This window comes from Mirounga angustirostris, unplaced genomic scaffold (assembly GCF_029215605.1).
Source record: "Mirounga angustirostris isolate CCGP_5_RB_7025 unplaced genomic scaffold, mMirAng1.0.hap1 SCAF_11, whole genome shotgun sequence".
Classification (NCBI taxonomy): Eukaryota; Metazoa; Chordata; class Mammalia; order Carnivora; family Phocidae; genus Mirounga; species Mirounga angustirostris.
The window spans coordinates 28046707-28065838 of NW_026991719.1; the positions used below are offsets into that span (position 1 = coordinate 28046707).

The 19132-nt window shown below is 35.5% G+C and overlaps 1 protein-coding gene across 8 annotated transcripts in view; it reads right to left on the bottom strand.

Annotated features, from left to right (window-relative positions):
• Window positions 1–19132, bottom strand: part of DMD (dystrophin) — a 2113108-nt gene that overhangs the window by 1484688 nt on the left and 609288 nt on the right. For all 8 annotated transcript variants that reach the window (XM_064573900.1, XM_064573902.1, XM_064573903.1 and 5 more), the window contains one exon: window positions 10090–10240. In XM_064573900.1, the coding sequence (XP_064429970.1) occupies window positions 10090–10240 (151 nt within the window). The remainder of the gene's footprint in view (window positions 1–10089; window positions 10241–19132) is intronic.

Below are 19132 nucleotides of genomic sequence, written 5' to 3' on the forward strand. Positions count from 1 at the left end.
AGTCTTGCATTTTGTTATAAGATACATGAATATATTTTTCAAGAAAAATTACTTTCTTAAAATTCATACTATCATATCTGTTGTGGCTTTCTTCTGAAAAACTTTCCCCTAAAATACATTCGAAAATGTTTTATATATGTAAATAATTCATTTACATTATTAATGTTGCATTACCTATTACCTATTCAAGGAAACTGAAATTAATTGGTATTGGTTTAGAAAAACAGATACTTTACATGAGACTAATTCCTTAAGTGAGAGATAGAGTCATCTGTTTTCCTTTTTTTCTTTTTCTTTACCTTCCCCAGAGCCAGAAACTTCTAATAAAGAAGCATTATAGGACAAATTAAGAATAAAAAAATAAAGCTAGTGTCTCTAAGATTATGGCGTCTTGGGTAGTTATATTTCAGTAGATGTACTGATGTACTTGAAAATGAGGCTGTGATATTTTGAGCAATGTAATGTTACTGAATTAGTACTCAGTGATTTTTAATGAACCAATTAGTAATCTCTTAGCTGGAATAACTTGATTTGTTAAGAGAACATGAGCATGGATTTATCATCATCATTATTATTATTATTATTTTAATTACATTAATGGCATATCTAGTATATAATGTTATCCTTGTAATCTGCTGCTTGTTTATAGCATATTGATGGGAAATTATATGCCTTCTCAAGTAGACTTTAAAAAATTAAAACTGAGCATCATGCATATAAAACTGTCAAATATAAAGAGTGATATTGTCCTTTTCTAATTTAACTTGCCACTTCCTTATATCAAAAGAATGTTATTATCACACAAATCAGTCTTATTTAGCTTGGAGACATGTCTTATACAATAATAACAGCTAAGGTCATTCATATAATTCTAGGTACCAGATATTATTCTAAGTGATTTTTATCCAATTATGTGTCCAATGTTTTTATCATCCCTGTAAGACAGATATCCTCATTATCATTGTCCTGATTTCATACTTGGGGAAACTGAGGCATAAAATGGTTAAGTAACTTCTGCCAAGTTATTCACCTTGCAAATGACAGAGCTATGTTTTCATCCTAGGCAGTCTGGCTGCAGTGTCTATAATATACAGCCTCTATATTAGAGATATTAATACACTTAAATATGCATAAGAGAGATATGTCTGTTTTGTATAACTGCACAACATAAGGCACATAAATAGAAACTTACACTGTTGTGTGTAAGTGTATGTGTATGTGTGTATACTCAGTTGAGTTCCAGGTTTTAGCCCTCTGGTGACACTTGAATTCAACCTACTACATTTTAAAGACTACTACCACAAGGCTTGCTTTAAAAATACACACACACATACACAATAGTTAGGTCCTCCTATATGTTCTTATTGTTTGAAAGCAGTGTGAAGACTGGGTCATTTTAGCAATAAATGCTAATCAGAACAGTGTTTAATATGGGGTTTTGAGCATTAGTAGAAGGTTCAAGTGACTTTTTTCTGCATGGCTTAGTTTCTTTGACTGTTTTTAACTTTTCTCTCATGGATCCTTCCTATCTGGATATTTTCTCTTGGAACATATTGATCATCTTGCTGTGTTTTGACTATTTTCTTACGAATCTTTCCTATCTGGATATTCTCTCTTGGAACATATTTGTCATCATGCTGTGTATGCGATATTGTCACGGGATCTCCCACTTGAGAGAATACATGTTTTTCTCCCATTGTTCCTATTCTGTGCCCCTTGAAGGACAAGTAAGGTCTATATGGAATCCAAAAACAGAGAAAGTACAGTTTCTCTAGGCCTTCTCTCTCCTTTCTTAATAAGAATCTTGGAAGAAAGATTAAATTGTAAGGCCAGTTTTGGGTGCCTGGGTGGCTCAGTTGGTTGAGCGACTGCCTTCAGCTCAGGTCATGATCCTGGAGTCCCGGGATCGAGTCCCACATCGGGCTCCCTGCTCAGCAGGGAGTCTGCTTCTCCCTCCGACCCTCCCCCCTCTCATGTGCTCTCTCTCTCATTCTGTCTCTCAAATAAATAAATAAAATCTTAAAAAAAAAAAAAAAAAACCTTTAACAAAATTGTAAGGCCAGTTTTAAAAAAGGGCTAACCAGACCTAATTTAGCCTGTGACTGAGGCCAGAGGGCAAAAAGTCCTTATAATTTATATTAAGTTCACTGTGACTCACAAGGCCACAGTTCTGCACACAAATTTAAGAATAGAGTCTTATGATTACAGATAGTATAGTTTGCCCAGCTTGTCCACTCTTCATATATTCCTCACAAATTGATCACCCTGTGTCAGGTACCCAGCTAAAAATGTGATTCCATCAAATGGATTTCCTTTTCCACATAAGCGAGGGTTACAAGCTTGATTCCTATGGACATATCTAGGTATGACTCCTGGTGGCATCTTCCGTGATATTTACAAAGATTCTAGCTAGGATTACAATCATTGAGGAATTTTAACAGGAAATGAAACAGGGATAGAAGGAAAGAACAAATGTCAGAGGTAGTAAGAGGATACCAGAGATAATATCTCTCCAAGTAAGCTGCCTTATAGACGTGTTCCTTCTTCATCTATGAGTTGTTTCCTTGTCCCTACTCATAATTTTTTGTTTATTTAAGTTGTCAGATTCATGTCTCTGCAAGGAAGCAATGATGAGGCTTCCATGTGTGATAAAACTAGTCAGAATTGTTTAAAGTGTCTGCTCAAAAAAATAAAGTGTCTGGGCCCCCCCCCCAAATTACAGAGCATCAGTTACGTACTAAGTACTTGGCTAGGCAGTGGAGAAATACAGAAGAGGTCTCTCTGGTTCTCTGGCTGTAGCATAGTATTTTTTCATGATTATAATGTTTATCTTTATCGCCATAGCCATCAAACATTCATTAATCACTTTTTAGGGTCAAAGGAAATAAAATAGAATTTCAAAGCAGTAACTAATAACGTATTTTTAATCCTACTAAAAATGGAAGAGAGCCAACTAGTCACTAAAAGCATGACTTGATCCCATGGCATTCTTTGGCTTTTCAGAATCCTGCTCCCCTTCCCAATTATTGCATTTCTATCTTAGTACTGTCTATTTTTCAAAATCCAACTTTGCTTCCCAATTGCCCAGTCTCACAATCTATTAATTCAAGCCCTTTGCTCAATTTCCTAAATTTAGTCCTGCTGGTTCTGCTGTTGATTTCTGAAATGTGTCCTACACTTGTTAACAATTTTCATTGACACTGCCTCCATTCAGGCTCTATATACTTTCTGCAGTATCCTCCTACCATGACTTCTGGCCTCCTATTCATCTGTGCTCTGATTTATCTTACAAGATATATCTTCCTAAAAAATTTAAATAAATTTTCCTAAATCACTACTCTTCAGTTTAATTTCTCATCAACAATGGCTCCCTACTACTCATTAAGTAACTCCAAATGCCTGAGTTCAAGACCCTCCATGATCAGGTTGTACTCATCTAGCTCTGAGGATAGCACAACACATGATCTAGGCAAGTGACATACTCTACACTTTTCCCACCTCATTTCCTTTGCCCAACCAAGTCACTGTTTTTAATATTCTCAAGTCATTTGTCATAGTCTGCCTGGTACAATGGTCACTCGGTTTCCATGTCTTTATCTGCTGTACTAACATGTGAGTTTCCTGAGGAAGATTCCATATACAGTAGGTCTCTGTATTCTTCAGAGCACTCATTGTGCTTTAGTAAGTGTTTGTTCAATGATACAGAACAGAATGCAATGGAATGAAATGAAACGTCAAATCCTTTAGCAGGATCACACCTAAACCCTCCCCATTACATGAGCATCTAGATCATTTTAAAGGTCACCAGAAGAGATTTCCCAATCTTAGCAACCCAAATGTTTGGGATTAACTAAGCTGCAAGGAAAGGATAGGTGACTCAGCTTCTAAGAGGTCATTTAATTTGTATTAATCAGTACTTAACCTAGAACATTCACTCAAGTCAGAATGTAGCACACATGTCATATTTATATCTGCAGATTCTAATAACTTGTTGGTAAGGACTTTGTTGATGCTGTTACTAAGCCAATGTAGCTAATAACAAAAGTCTAAATCTCTCAGAAGAATTGGAAACTTGGCTAGTACACTACGCCTTAACCTTCATCTCAGGCTGACTGTGCTTTGAGACAAAATGTTCCTCAGTCAAATACTTCCCTTTTGATTAAAAGACCCTCCCAAATAGCCAACTTCTTTCCCATTAATGAATATCCAAGCCCACAACAGACCTTTATTCCTCAATAATATTGTGACTCCTTCAAGGGGAATCCTTTCATTCCTTATCAACATCACTAATAAAGTCTGTCTCTTAATATAAATATATTTTATATATATTTATATTATATATATATATATACATATATATATATATATATATATAACCAACCAGAATTATTTCTGACATGTTCCTTCACAAAGGGAAGGAGAAGTTCAATTTATTCATTCCCAAGAGAATAACTTTTGGGTGACTCAGATCTAAAGTAAACCTGTAAATTCTCTCTCCAAAGCAATAGCTGTGAAGAATGATTGGTTTTTCCAAATTTTGCAGCAAACTGACCTTCTCCCAGTTAGCCAGAGTTAACACTTTGCCTGCAATGAGTAGTAACCACCAATATAGGATCAATTGTTCTACCTTGCCTAATTGGCGGATTCAGTAAAAGTGACTTATCTCTATGGCATTTCACAGTGGTTGTACCTCTAGCCTGCCTCATAATAAAATGCTGTTGAAATGACGATACCAAAGGGTCCTGTTATGAAACACAGAGGAGCGTATCTGTAATATTCTTGGTGTACTTGCAAGATTTGCAAACTTTTTTCCTGTCCTTCAACCCAAGGAGAGCAAGAGAAAGGGAGAGAAGGAGGGAAAGAGAGAGGGAGGGAGGGAGGGAGAGAGAGAGAGAGAGAGAGAACAAGCCAGAGTCCTCTGACCTGAGCAGAATTTAAATGGATTCCCAGCAACAAAATCTGTGTCTCTTCTTTGATTTTGTCATCTGTAATCAACTCTCAGAAAAATAAAGAAGATGACTAAGGGATTTAATGTCTATCTATACATAGCTAAAACCCCTAAATGTTAACTTAGGTAAGGAGTGTGGTGATGAAGCTGGGTGGAGTTGCTTTTTTCAGTACCAAGGTTACTGATGTATTTTGTTGTCAGGAGAAATTTCCTTATTTTCATTCACCTACAATTCTTGGGAAGAAAAGTGGCGAAGTGAATCAGTGACTACTTAAATTGGGCTTTAGTTTGAACCCAGTTACCTAAAGAAAGAACATTTGTCTTTTTCTGTTTTATGAAGCATGGCAAGAATAACAACAAAAAATGTACTCCTTTTAGTGTGTACTTTTAAGAAAATATGTTTCCCATTTAAATAAATTCAACTATGGAGAACAAAGTGATGGTTGTCAGAGGGGAGGTGGGTCGGGAGAGGGGTGAAATAGGTGATGGGAATTAAGAAGTGCACTTGCTGTGATGAGCACGTGGTGTTGTATGGAAGTGTTGAATTACTATATTGTACACCTGAAACTAATATGACACTATTTGTTAACTACACTGGAATTTAAATAAAAACTTAAAAATAAATAAATAAACTCAACTCCTTTATAAATTGTTTGATTTTGTTAAATCATTTTTTTCTCCCCATAATTATGTCAAGTAACAAAAGAGTATCAATTGTCAGGCTTTCTCTTAGCTATGTTTTTCCCTTATTTTAATTTTATAAAAAAAAAAATAATATAGCCTGAAGTGGGTTTAAACAGTTAAAGGTAGAAGTTGGACTCACTCTCTGGGCCAGCAAACCAATTCCTTCCATTTCTTTTTATGCACTTATATGAGTAAGTCCTGGATGTAAAAGATTACATAATCAATCAAATTTCATATAATTCTGTTGCTTTTTGTTTCAAATTATTCTCTTCAAAGCAATTTCATATTCATCAGAAATGGCACATTTTCAAATAATGGACAATCTATTCAAATTTTATGACAATATTAGTCAAATATTTTCCATTCCATTCACTCTATATCTTCCAGAGTAAAGTGCAAAACATTTCAGGTAACTGTCAGAATATGAAGATTCTAGATGGCCTGTCTATGCTGAATGAAGGGTCTATTCAGGGTTTCAAGCTGACACGTTTCCTTGCAGTAGCCCTAAGTCATTCACACTCATGGCTAGCCTCACATTATTCTGCCACTTCCCTTTTGGAGTCCTGGCTTCCTGGCTTCCTTCTCATACTCCAGGCATCCAGTGCCAACATCATTCCCTCTGATTTTCAGTGTTACCAGCCTTAGTCTTGCCCTTTCCTGAAAAGCTTCACATTCTAAAACTAATGGAAACATTAAAATTGACATTATTTCCAATGGGAAAATGTGGACAACATGAGAATTAAGTAATTTCTGAAAATTACACATTTAGTTAGTGGCAAAGCTGAAGAGTACTCTGGCTTCCAGGGCAAGAAGGTTGTCTTGGGTTGAGTTCCTGTCCAAACAGACCTTGAGCCAAGGATTCAGGTGCAACGAGTTTATTTGGGAAATGATCTCCGGAGGCATTATGAGAGTGGGAATGTGAGACAGTTTACCTCATGGACACCTGCAGCTCAGTGTTGCTGGGAAACCTTTGAGAGACTATGGGAATTAAGAAACATCTTGGAATTGTCTCACCATGGGGCAAGGATTCTAGGGGATTTATCTAGCATCTCCCATTCCTTGTTGGCTAACTGATGACAGGTGTGGCAGCACTAACTGCTTCCTTCCCACCCTCAAACTGGCTGAGACTCTGCTGTGGCAGCAAATGTCCTCAGATACAGAGAAGCCATTAGTGTATACAGAAACTGTCTGCATGCAATTTCCAGTGCAGGCCAAGGGAGCGTGTGATCCACACATGAATATATGTGATCCTGTTTGAGGTCTAGCACTGGATCTAACTTCTCTATCAGATGTTCAGTTAAAATCTACATGACCAAATTAGCATCTTTGCATCACAACTTCCACATGAAAATTAGAATACAATTGACATTTTATTTTTCCCCCAATAGTGTAGTGGATGGAGATGACCATAGCTAGAGCTCTCCCTAAACTGCTTGATTGTAAACTGCTATGGCCAAAGGACAGCTGTGGGGGCATCAAAAGCAGGGCCATTTGTCATTGAGCCAGAAGCTCATTAAATAAGAAAAGAACTCTGGGACTTAGAAAGAACAGTATCTTGCATCTGCACAGAGTATGAAACTAGCTCTGACAAAATATTATAAAAAGAAAATAAAGTTGAGTAAGATGCACATTTAGGAGAAATGAGTTGAGGGAGCAGATAATCCCTTTCAAAGCCACAAATCCAAGAACCACAGAATCCTAAATAGAGTTGTCAGATCAAATCCAGGATGCCAACTAAGATCTGAATTTCAGATAAACAATGAGTAGTTTGAGACATACTTCCACTAAAAACAGTATTTGTTGCTTATCTGAAATTTAAATTTAACTAAGCTTCTTGTATTTTTATTTCCTAAATCTGGCAAGCCTAACCTGAACCAATTATGAAGGTTACTCTGTGTATGTATGTATGTATGTATGTATGTATGTATGTGTGTTTCTTTATGGACTGAGCAAGCTCTTGTTCCTACAATAAAACCCAGAGCTAATTTTATAATGGTTATTAGAATGAAGCACCTTCAAAACTCCTGATCAGAAATAACTGTCACTATTTGCAGGCAACATGACTTTATCCATGGAAGATCCTGAAGACACCACCAAAAACTATTAGAACTAATAAATTCAGTGAAGTTGCAAGGTACAAAAACAATATACAGAAATCATTTATATACATTTACAACTATCAGAAAGAGAAATTAAAAAAACAACCCAATTTACAATTGCTTCAGAAAGAATAAAGAACTAGGGATAAATTTAACCTAGAAGGTAAAAGATCTGTACATTAAAAACTACTAAGATACTAATGAAACAAATTGAAGAAGACATAAATAAATCGAGAGGTATTTCATGCTCATGGATTGGAAGAACTAATATTAAAATGTCCATATTGCCTAAAGCAATCTACAGATTCGATGCAATCCCCATCTAAATTCCAATGGCATTTTTCACAGAACTAGAACAAACAATTCTAAAATTTATATAGAGCCACAAAAGACCTCAAATAGCCAAAGCAATGATGATAAAGAAGAACAAAGCTGGAGGCATGACTCTCCCTGGTTTCAAACTATATTACAAAGCTATGGTAATCAAAATGGTATGTTTTGGCATTAAAAAAACAGAGACAACATTAATGGAATATAATAAAAATCCCAGAAATAAACCCGTGCATATGTATTCAATTAATTTACAACAAAGGAGGCAAGAATATACAATGGAGGAAAGGACAACTCTTTTCAATAAATGGTGTTGAGAAAATGGCAGGACCACATTAAAAGAATGAAACTGGACTACTGTCTTATACCATACACAAAAATTAACTCAAAACAGATTAAGACTTGATGTACGACCTGAAACCATGAAATTCCTAGAAGAATACCTAGGTGGTAAGCTCCATGACAGCAGTCTTGGTGATTTTTTTTTTTATTTTGACTCTAAAAGCAAAGGTAATAAAAGCAAAAATAAACAAGTAGGACTACATCAAAGTAGAAAGCTTCTGCACAGAAAAGGAAACCATCAACAAAATGAAAAGACAACCTACAGAATGGGAGAAAATATTTGCAAATCATATACCCAATAAGGAGTTAATATCCAAAATATATAAAGAACTTATACAACCCAACAACAAAAACACAATCAGATTTTAAAATAGGCAAAGGATCTGAACAGACATTTTTCCAAAGAAGACATCCAGATGGCCAACAGGCACATGAAAATATGCTCAGTATCACTCATCAACAGGGAAATGCAAATCAAAACCATAACAAGCTATCACTTCACATTTGTTAGAATGCCTATTATCAAAAAGATATGGAATAAGAAATGTTGGTGAGGATGTAGAGGAAAGAGAGAGCGCTTGTGCACTGTTGGTAGGAAAGTAAACTGGTCAACCACTCTGGAAAACAGTGTGACGGTTTCTCAAAAAATTAAAAATAGAACTACTATATGATCCAGCAATTCCATTTCTGGGTATTTGCTCAAAGAAACAAATGAACAAAACAAAACTTATAGATGCAGAGAACTGAATGGTGGATGCCAGAGGGGAGGTGGGTTATGGGGTGGGCCAAGTGGCTGAAGGAAGTCACGAAGTACAAACTTCCAGTTAGAAAACAGTAGGCCACCTGGATGTAACATATTGCACAGTACTACAGTCAATAATATTGTAGTGCATATTTGTAAGTTGCCAGGAGAGTCAATCTTAAAAGTTCTCATCACAAAAAAAAAAAAAAAAAAAAAAAAAATTGTGTGGTAACTCTGTATGGTAACAAATGGTAACTAGACTTATTTTGCTGATCATTTTTCAGTGTATACAAATTTCAAATCATTATGTTATATACCTAAAACTTACACAACGTTATATGTCAATTAATATTTAAAACATGGATGCTGAAGGAAAAAAAAAGAAATATTCCTTTAGAAATTCTAATCACAGAAACAACAAATGCCTTCTGGCAACCAAAGAGCATAATTTGTAAATGTATAAATAAACTGAAAAAAGATGGAAATATTATAAACGATGAATTCTGTATTTTATAGAAAAGCAATGTTACAGGTGTTCATTTTAATCAAGCTTGGCCTGTTCTAAGACTATGAATTGAAGGTAAAAACATGTAAAAAATCTTGTCTTATGAGTTAAATTTGCATTGCAAGTAATCCCTACAGAGTCCCTCTTCTAAGAAACCAAAACTTTAATAAATCACATATCTAGCATTGTTCTCATCCAGGAATACGTTTGATTTTTTTTTTCAAATATGAAAAGCCAAGGTATGCCGTATTTGAAAAAACAAGCATTCCAAAAAATATTAGGTAAGAAAGACTTTCAAACTCTTCTTAATTGAAGCTTTAATTCTTTCTTCTCTGTAAACCATGATATATGTATGTATGTATGTATGTGTGTATGTAATACACATATGTACATGGAGTTTGTTCTCCAGTAGAAAGCAAATAGCATAAAATATACTAACCTTATGTTGTTGTACTTGGTGTTTTAGGTCTTCAATATCAGGTCCAAGGGGCTCTTTCTCCATTTTCCTTATTCTCTCTTCTGTTTTGGTTAGCCAATCATTTAACTCTTTCAGTTGCTGATTCTGGAGACCCATTAGAACTTTATGTAAACTGAAATTTCGAAAGATGTCTATTATTACCTCTATCAAAACAACTTTACTTACTATTATTAAACCTGCAAGATAAAACTGTTGACATTTATGTAATTTATGGCATGTTCACATTGTTTGGCATCTATTAAACATTAAGAAATAAGGGAAGCAAAGCCCATGATCAATCACCTCTGAAGTTATTCTTTCTCCGAATTATAGTTCATACATTCCAATTTTTAGGAAGTTTCACATAGCTAACTAAATGTGAACTTACACTAAAAGTGTAACCCATATCTGATAACTGAACTAATAGCATATCCTGGCAATCATTCATTTATATCTCCATTACTTTAATATGTATGGTGATTAAAGATGGCCACAAATTTTTTGCCACTCTTCCCAAGAGTCTATTTCCCATTTTAATGAATATGGACCAGCCTTCTGATTTGTCTTGACCAGTAGAATATGCAGAAGTGACACTATGAGAGTCCCAAGTATAAATGCTGTAAGAGAACAAGGAAGCATTTATATTGTCTCTTAGAACCTAGATACCACACTGTAAGAAGACCAGGCTACACTATGGAACGATGAGAGACCATGTTGAGTGGCTCTAGAGGATAAAATGCTGTCTTAAAAGTTGAGCTTCCTGCTGAATGCAGCTCAAAGAGTGACCTCAGCCATATTACAATTGTAGAACAACAATCTAGATGAGCCCTGCCCATATTTCTGATCTACAGAATCATGATATAATAATAAATTATTGTGTTAAGCCATGAAATTTTGGGGTCATTTGTTATACAGAAATAGTAAGTGAAAGAGATGTAATGTTTACAAAGATGTAAACAACAGTGGGTTGGGTAATGAATTTAAAGCCTGACTATATGCCCTAAAACCAACTTCTTACCTTCTCAATTACATTTCCAGCATCAGGGACATGGGACAATATGTTGCCTATCAATCACACAACTTCATGGTGAAGATGAAAATTAAACTTGAGGTTATTTCAGTCACTCAACAAAAATTTGAGACTCAAATGAGAAGTGTTAATACTTATTTTGAGGTAAATATTCTTTGGGAAGACATGTTGGAAGCATTCATGGAAATCATAGTATAATGAATGCTGATAAGGAAGACATAATTAGAACTAGGTATTTACTATTCTGATTTATAAAATCTTCACCAGAAGTTTCCATTAATCAGCACATTTAAAAACACAGAATACACACATAATTAAGTGTTTAATATAATCTGGACTACACCATTTACTGGCCTTTTACCTTTCACAGACACATGTTCCCTGAGGCACCCTGCAATCAAAAGCCTATGGGAATGAGGTTTAATTTATCAAACACAAAAAGTAGACATCTTTTTATGGGAAGCAACACTGATGAGGAAGCATCCAATAAAGCAAAAACTCAAAGTTGCTTGTTTAAGCCTCTCAAAGAATACCATCCTCACATTACAAGGTGCATAAATCATTCACTTTATTGGTTCGGTCTACCCCTTGAGAACTGACCTGATGATAATAAGATTTCATGAGAATTAGCTACAGTATCATTCCTTATTTTTGTTGTTTTTCCTGTCCGGTTTGTCACTCCAGTAAGCTAAAAATTTCACCTTTCAAAAACTGAAGAAAAGAATCCCACATTGTTATTCACCCTTGAAGAAATGTTTCAACTATAACACACATTTGTTAGAATCAATACGGAATTTCATTTTAAAATATTATTTATTTCCTTTTTGTAACTTTTAGACAGACATTTCATTCAACAAATATTCACTGACTCCCATACCTTTGCTGGAAACTCGGGTTGATTAGGATGTCCATGTGGGGGAATATGTGTGAAAAGCTCAACTCTGTATGGCTTTCCTTTGGACTTTAAGAACAATTATTTTTAATATAATGTTCAATAATGTTTTTGCTTTTCCAATGTTGTTACTTTAGATACTCTAATCACTCAGTAATGTCTGGTCAGTAGTTTACTTATGGCTTTCTGCATAGGTGTTTTACGAAAGGAGTTAACAGGTAGTAAAAGGTGCTGTGCTTCCTTTGCTCACTAAGGCCTGCAAAGAGCATCGATATACGCAGGTGAATTACAGGCCAGAGTTACTCAGAGTGAGCAGCAGGGAAGTGAATAGTGGCTCATGGCAATGCCTGAACAGCGGAAGAAGCAACCATGAGGAGGCACTGCTATCAGAAGGTCTGTTTAAAAGCCTGTACAATACAAATGCCCCTTTTCTAAATGTGGTCGAAGAAGGGGTAACTTTAGAAAGTTGGGGGTGATAACTAACCCTTGGGTTAAAATATCATTTAAAATTCATTTTTAACCATTTTGGCTAACATGCATTCAACACTTTTTGTGGGCTAATCTTATTAGGAAGCATAAAATGCACTATTTCAGTGGATCCTAAATGATGATATGTCACATTTATGGTTCACAGAATGATTTTTGTGGCACAGGGAAAAACTTATGAAATTATTTTAATATGCTTAGCATTTATGTGGCCAAGCAATATGCATACGTGTATGTCTGTATACATACATATATATAGTGAGTCTATATATGATTTTAATACATATATAAAATCATACAGCTTAGGATGAGACTAAGTAAAGATAATTATTTTAAGGAAAAGTATTAAATATGTAATGATAAAAAAATGCAGATATGGAAGGAATTGTGAAGGTGGAACATGACTGACTTGTGTTTGAAAAACACTGAATAATTACATTTGGTCTTCATTATCACTTACTAAGGTAGATAATACCACTGTTACTTTATTTCTGAGGACAATGGATTTGGGGAAGGTTAAAGAATTGGCCCAAGGTGTCCCAGTGACAAGTTAAGACACTATCTAAATGCTAAATTATCTGTCACCCAAATCCATGCTCTTAACTTTGACTTATCTTCCTTCTTTATGGATCAGATGATGTGTTAGGTTGGGTCATATGAAATTGCTGATACACGAGTCTTCATTCCATGAAAATGACAATTTCATATTGTTAAATTAAAAATATTATTGAGGGGCGCCTGGGTGGCTCAGTCGGTTAAGCATCTGCTTTCAGCTCAGGTCATGATCCCAAGGTCCTGGGACTGAGCCCCACATCAGGTTCCCTGCTCAGCAGGGAGTCTGCTTCTCCCTCTCACTCTCCTTCTGTGCTCGTGCACTCTCTCTCTAATAAATAAAATATTTAAAATAAAACGAAATAAGAATACTATTGAAATGAAAGAAAGAAATTCTACATTTCCAACCAACATTCTAAAGGTGCAAATAAATTAGGGAAATTTGTCAAATTCCTAAAATAAAAATCACCCATAGGCAAAAAAAGAGTATGCATTTCTCTTGGTTTCATTTTATGGTTTTCAAGTGGTCATTTAGAAAGGGCTATAAAAGCAAAAGGAAAGTGAAACATAAATACATGACAGGCAATAGAGAGAGGAGGACAGTGGAACTAGAATAAACTAATGCCAGACAGGAGACAGTCCTGACAAAATCCAGAGGCAGAAGCATGCCAGGATATGACATTGGGAACTGCTGCAGCCAACTTCCAGTTGTAAAATTGGCTGAAGACAGAGGGAGGCTAGCAAAACCAATAAACTGAAAGGACCTAGAGGGTATCATGCTAAGTGAAATAAGCCAGTCAGAGAAAGACAAATATCACATGATTTCACTCATATACTGACTTAAGACACAGAACAAACCAACAAAGGGAAAAAAGAGATAAATAAAAAAGAGACTCTTAAATGCAGAAATCAAATCTGGTGGTTGCCCGAGGGGAGGTGGGTGGGGGGATGGGTGAAAGAGGTGAAGGGGATTAAGAATGCACTTTAGCTTAATGAGCACTGAATGTAGAGAATTGTTGAATCTTTTTATTCTATACCTGAAACTCATAGAACACTGTATGTTCATTTTATTCCAATAAAAAATGAAAGAACCTGGGATTTTGATGGCACAATGGAGTCATATACTTAACCTAGAGATATCCCACCCATGGATTTAGTGTAATATAAGATAATGACATCCTTATGGTTTTAACTAGTGCTTCCCAAACTTTAATGTGCATACAAATCAGGTGGGGAATATGTCCTACATTGTAAGCCTGGGGAGGGACCTGAGAGTCTTCATTTCTAACAAATGCCCAGGGCATGCCAATGCTGCTGGTCCATGGACCACACTTGAAGAAGCAATGGTATAAGCTACTTGGATTTGGGTTGTAGCTGCAGTAAAAAACATCTTAGGGAATAAGATAATTTTACTGATGATCTCCTTCTCACCCCATACCCTGCTGTGTGAACATGTGTCTGTGAACATGAAGGAAATCACTGCAAACAGAGTCTGCTTTACAGAGATTCTGCTGGACTGTAGCAAGGCATTTATCCTCTAACCAGTACTGCCCAATAGATCTTACAATGATGTAAATGTTGTATATCTGTGTTATCCAATATGATAGCCACTAGCCATGTGTGGCTACTGTGCACTTGAAATATGGCTAGTAAATGAGAAACTGAATTTTTACCCATACCTAATTATAATAACTTAAATTTACAACTAAATAACTACATGCAGCTAGTGGCTGCCATATTGGACAGTACCAGTCTAAACCAACAGACAACTAGATTGACAATAGCAAGGATTGCTTACTTGGCAGTCTTTATCCATAATACTTTATTATGTCACACAATATTTATAAGGAAGGATATCCTGAGTTAAGGAATTTAGGAATAAATATGAAGAGCATTTTCTGAAATCTTGGTTTTCTTTTTTTTTTTTTTTAAAGATTTTATTTATTTATTTGAGAGAGAGAGAATGAGAGACAGAGCAGGAGAGGGAAGAGGGCAGAGGGAGAAGCAGACCCCCCGCTGAGCAGGGAGCCCGATGCGGGACTCGATCCCGGGACTCCAGGATCATGACCTGAGCCGAAGGCAGTCGCCCAACCAACTGAGCCACCCAGGCGCCCCTGAAATCTTGGTTTTCTACACAAATTTATAAATGTCAAAATGGTATATGTTTTCATTAATTTCAGCCTATATTTGATAGCCTAAATAGTGTTTCTTGGGCTTTATGGAAATGCATTATAAAATGTATAAAATACTTATAAAACATAATCATATGCTAGATGCTATACTAATAAATATGTAAAAGTATAGACTTCATAAATCCTAGGGACTTACGATGAAAAATTACTAAGATTGGTTCTCAGGCCCCATTTCCTAGACTTCGTAATTACTTGTTTATATGCAATTCTCAAATAAGAAATACAACTAATGAAAGGAGGTAAAATATTAATGTGAATTTATAGATTACAAAAGAATTCCCAGTGATGTTCAATTAGCATGTTATACACCCAAAATACAATCACATGATTTAAGTTGTCAATAAAACCTATATATGTGATTTAAGGGAGGGCTACTGGTATGAATTAGAGAAACTGAATATTTAATGCACTTTTTACTTTCAAATGCATGCCATTTAGTAACTAAAATCACACTGATAAAACCCAAAATTAATTTATTGACTTATTCAAACTGCTGGCCTGAAAATCTCAGCAAAATGGCTGTAGTGACTAGATTACATAGCTTTGATTTTAGCTCAAGAATCTTTTATGTACAACTAGATGTTCTGGGAATGCTGATAAATACTTAAATATGTAGTTATTTTAACCCTCTTGTATGGGTTTTTGTTTCATTTACTCTATTACGAAAGTGATCAATGAAGGTGACATTTATACATCAGGTTTTTTTTAAAACTATCACAGAAATGTGAATTAGTGGAATTTATATCCAGCCAGGTGATTCCAGTGAACATCCAGGGGTGAAAAGGATTGTGTTGGTTTTCAGGACTCAGGCATAATTTTTACTTCAGCCCTTGGGTGTTCACAAGTGGCAAATGTTTAGGTAGCTGAGCCCAGGCAGCATGACTCTATCAGGATTAACATGAACCAGAGGCAAGGAGATGACACAGAGACAGGTTTAGGACACATAAAAATGTCTTCACTGAATTATTTATAAATGAATAATACTATATAAGTACTAAATTACCTACTAAAATAGTAGTTTTAACCTTGCGTGATTTGGGACATTTAAATATAACTTTATGTATGAATAACAAATTATATTTATCATGTGCCAGACAACAGAAGTATTACTATAATTAATCCTAGTGATACAGGAACTGATCTTAGCCCCAATTTACAGATGGGAAACAAAGGTATACATGGGTCAAGGGACAAGCAAGGGAAGGTGGGAAAGCGGGAATCAGTTAGTTTGGCCCTGGGGCCTACTTCACCATCATGCTATACTGACTGTATGAATGTGATTTTTTTAGAGATGACATTTATATCTACTTTTTCATTTATTTCATTTATATCAGTGATTATAAGGACATAAAAATAGAAGGAAAAAAGGTCATTTAGTGGGATCTTATAGAGATTGTCATTAATGGATAATTTTGCTCTTTCTTCTCACCAAAATGAAAAGTACAGTTGTTACTATCGAGACAAATGTTCTTAGCATAAGGTTTACACTAATGCTAGAAACCACAATACACCAAGACCCAGTTTCCCTCAAACATATGGTGACAAGGTAAAATAAATGACCAGATACTTTAAATATTTATAATGTTCCACTAAATGTAGGAATCAGAAAACATGATATATTCTAGGCAAAGCAAAACAAACAAAAAAAACCCCACATTGTTTTAAAATTATAAAGCAATATTGATTTTTTTTAAAGCAAAGTTTCAGTAATGCATATACAAACACATGCAAAGGCTTTTTTGTATGGCAGTAATGAATGGGCCATATGAAGCACATTAGTAGTTTTCAATTCTCAAGGTTTGGGACATTTATCAAAGCTCAATGAATGCCTTGTGAAATATAAGGTTTAAAACCGAGAATCCAATAAAAACAATGACCCCAAATGTGTACAACTTTCCCCATCATTGTTACCTCTCTCCTACCACATTTAACCACCCCTACCTCCACCACTGCCATCTGCCAGCTCCCATTCTAAATTTCTGGAAGTGTGCTATCTGCGTCTGCGCACATGGTTCCTCCCTCCTTGCCCCCCTGCACCTCTGTGCCTCAATTAATGCACCCTCTGTCTGCCAAGTCCTAATCATACCTTAAAAAACCCAGCTACAAAGCCTGACAGTGGACAATGGTCTTCTGTCTACTACCAGTATACTACTACGAGTAGAGTAGTTTCCATTGCAGAATGAAATGAGGCAAAGGTCTAACTGAATCACATAAAGAGGCTTTTCCCCCCTAAAACAATGTGTCGGTCCTCTTCACTACAGCACCACCATTCAGTCCAATTAGTACGCTGACATCTATCTTGGGCCAGAAGAGAAAGCAAGGAGAACAGGACATGCACATTTTTCAAAATTTCCCACTAATTCTGAAAGTTACCATTATATTACACCCTGCCACCTGATCTTGGAGGCCACAGTTTTTAGTCCTCAACCTCACAATAAATATTTCTGAAAGAATTCACCTGCCAAGTTGCCCTTCCAACAGCCAGAAATAAAAATAAATTTTCAACCCTCCCTCAAAATTAAACGTGTATTCATATTTATTTTTTCACCGGGTGGAATGTGAGAAATAGTGCTGTTTAAAAAGGATTCTGTGTGACAAAAATGTACCATTGTTTTCAAAATCCTGATCTATTTTATTCCTCCATCCATATATCTCAACAGCAGCTTAATTATTGATATTTTTCAACTATCCAGAGCAAGATTAAAGTTCAAAATGCAAACAAATTCATCTGCATTTTGAAAGCATAAATTCAAAAGAGTCACAGTAACATAATAAAGAAGCTGCATGGCTGGATGCAAAAGATTTTTGTGGCAAATACATTATGGCAACCCTCAATTCAATCTTCCTGATTAAATACTCACAAAGTGGATGAAGAAATGCAGATGTCATCACAAACCAAGGACTACTATTAAATACAATGATTGGAAGATTGTTTAAATTATCCCTAGTAAGAATGGGGAATGTTGACACTCAGAGATCACATTCATTTATATGGCAAGAGAAGCCTACTCTCAAATTCAAAAATTATGTCACTATATAATATCTGGCATAGAGCCTGGCATATAGTAGACACATGATAAATATTTCTTGAATGAGTAAGTGGTATCATTTAATTAACCATCAAACATAAGACATAATACAAAAACACGAACTCTTTCCTGATCAGAAATATCAGAATTAAGATGATAAAAATACCAATTGCCATAAAATCTGTTCCTGTCTCCAGACCTTTCCATTTGTTTGCCTTTGCCCCAGCTATCTGCATGGCTTGTTCGCTCCCTTCATTTAGGGCTCTCCTTAAACATTACCTCACCAGAGAGGCCTTCCCTAACTGACTGCCTCCATATAATCACACACATGACGTTTCCTTCTCCTAATCTACCTCCTGACTCTTTTCCCTTTATCATTTATCACCATCTGATGTTATACATATTTTGTAATTGTGTCTTCCCACTAAGAATGCAAGCTTCATAAGAGAGGGAGTTAGTCTGCTTTGTTCACTGATATTTCCCTAGGATCTAAAACAGTGCTGGGAATATAGTAGGTAAGAATTGTTAGTGAGAGAGATGAATGAATGATTAAACTTAATTTTCTAATGATCATTGTTTATCTTTGTGAAAAAGCATTGTTCCAAAAAATCCTACTCTCTACTCTGATTTATATCAGTTCTAGAGACTGGGCTTGCCTATTTATAATTTAAACTGTAAGAGTCATATACTTATTATTATTTGAACAAGGACTCTCCACATTTTAACTGCACATTATTTACAGAAAGAATTGTGACAGCCAGTCATATCTATTTGAACGTGACTGAATTACTGTATGTTAATTATTGCTGCTTATTAGGCCAGTAATTAATTGTCAGTACTCTCA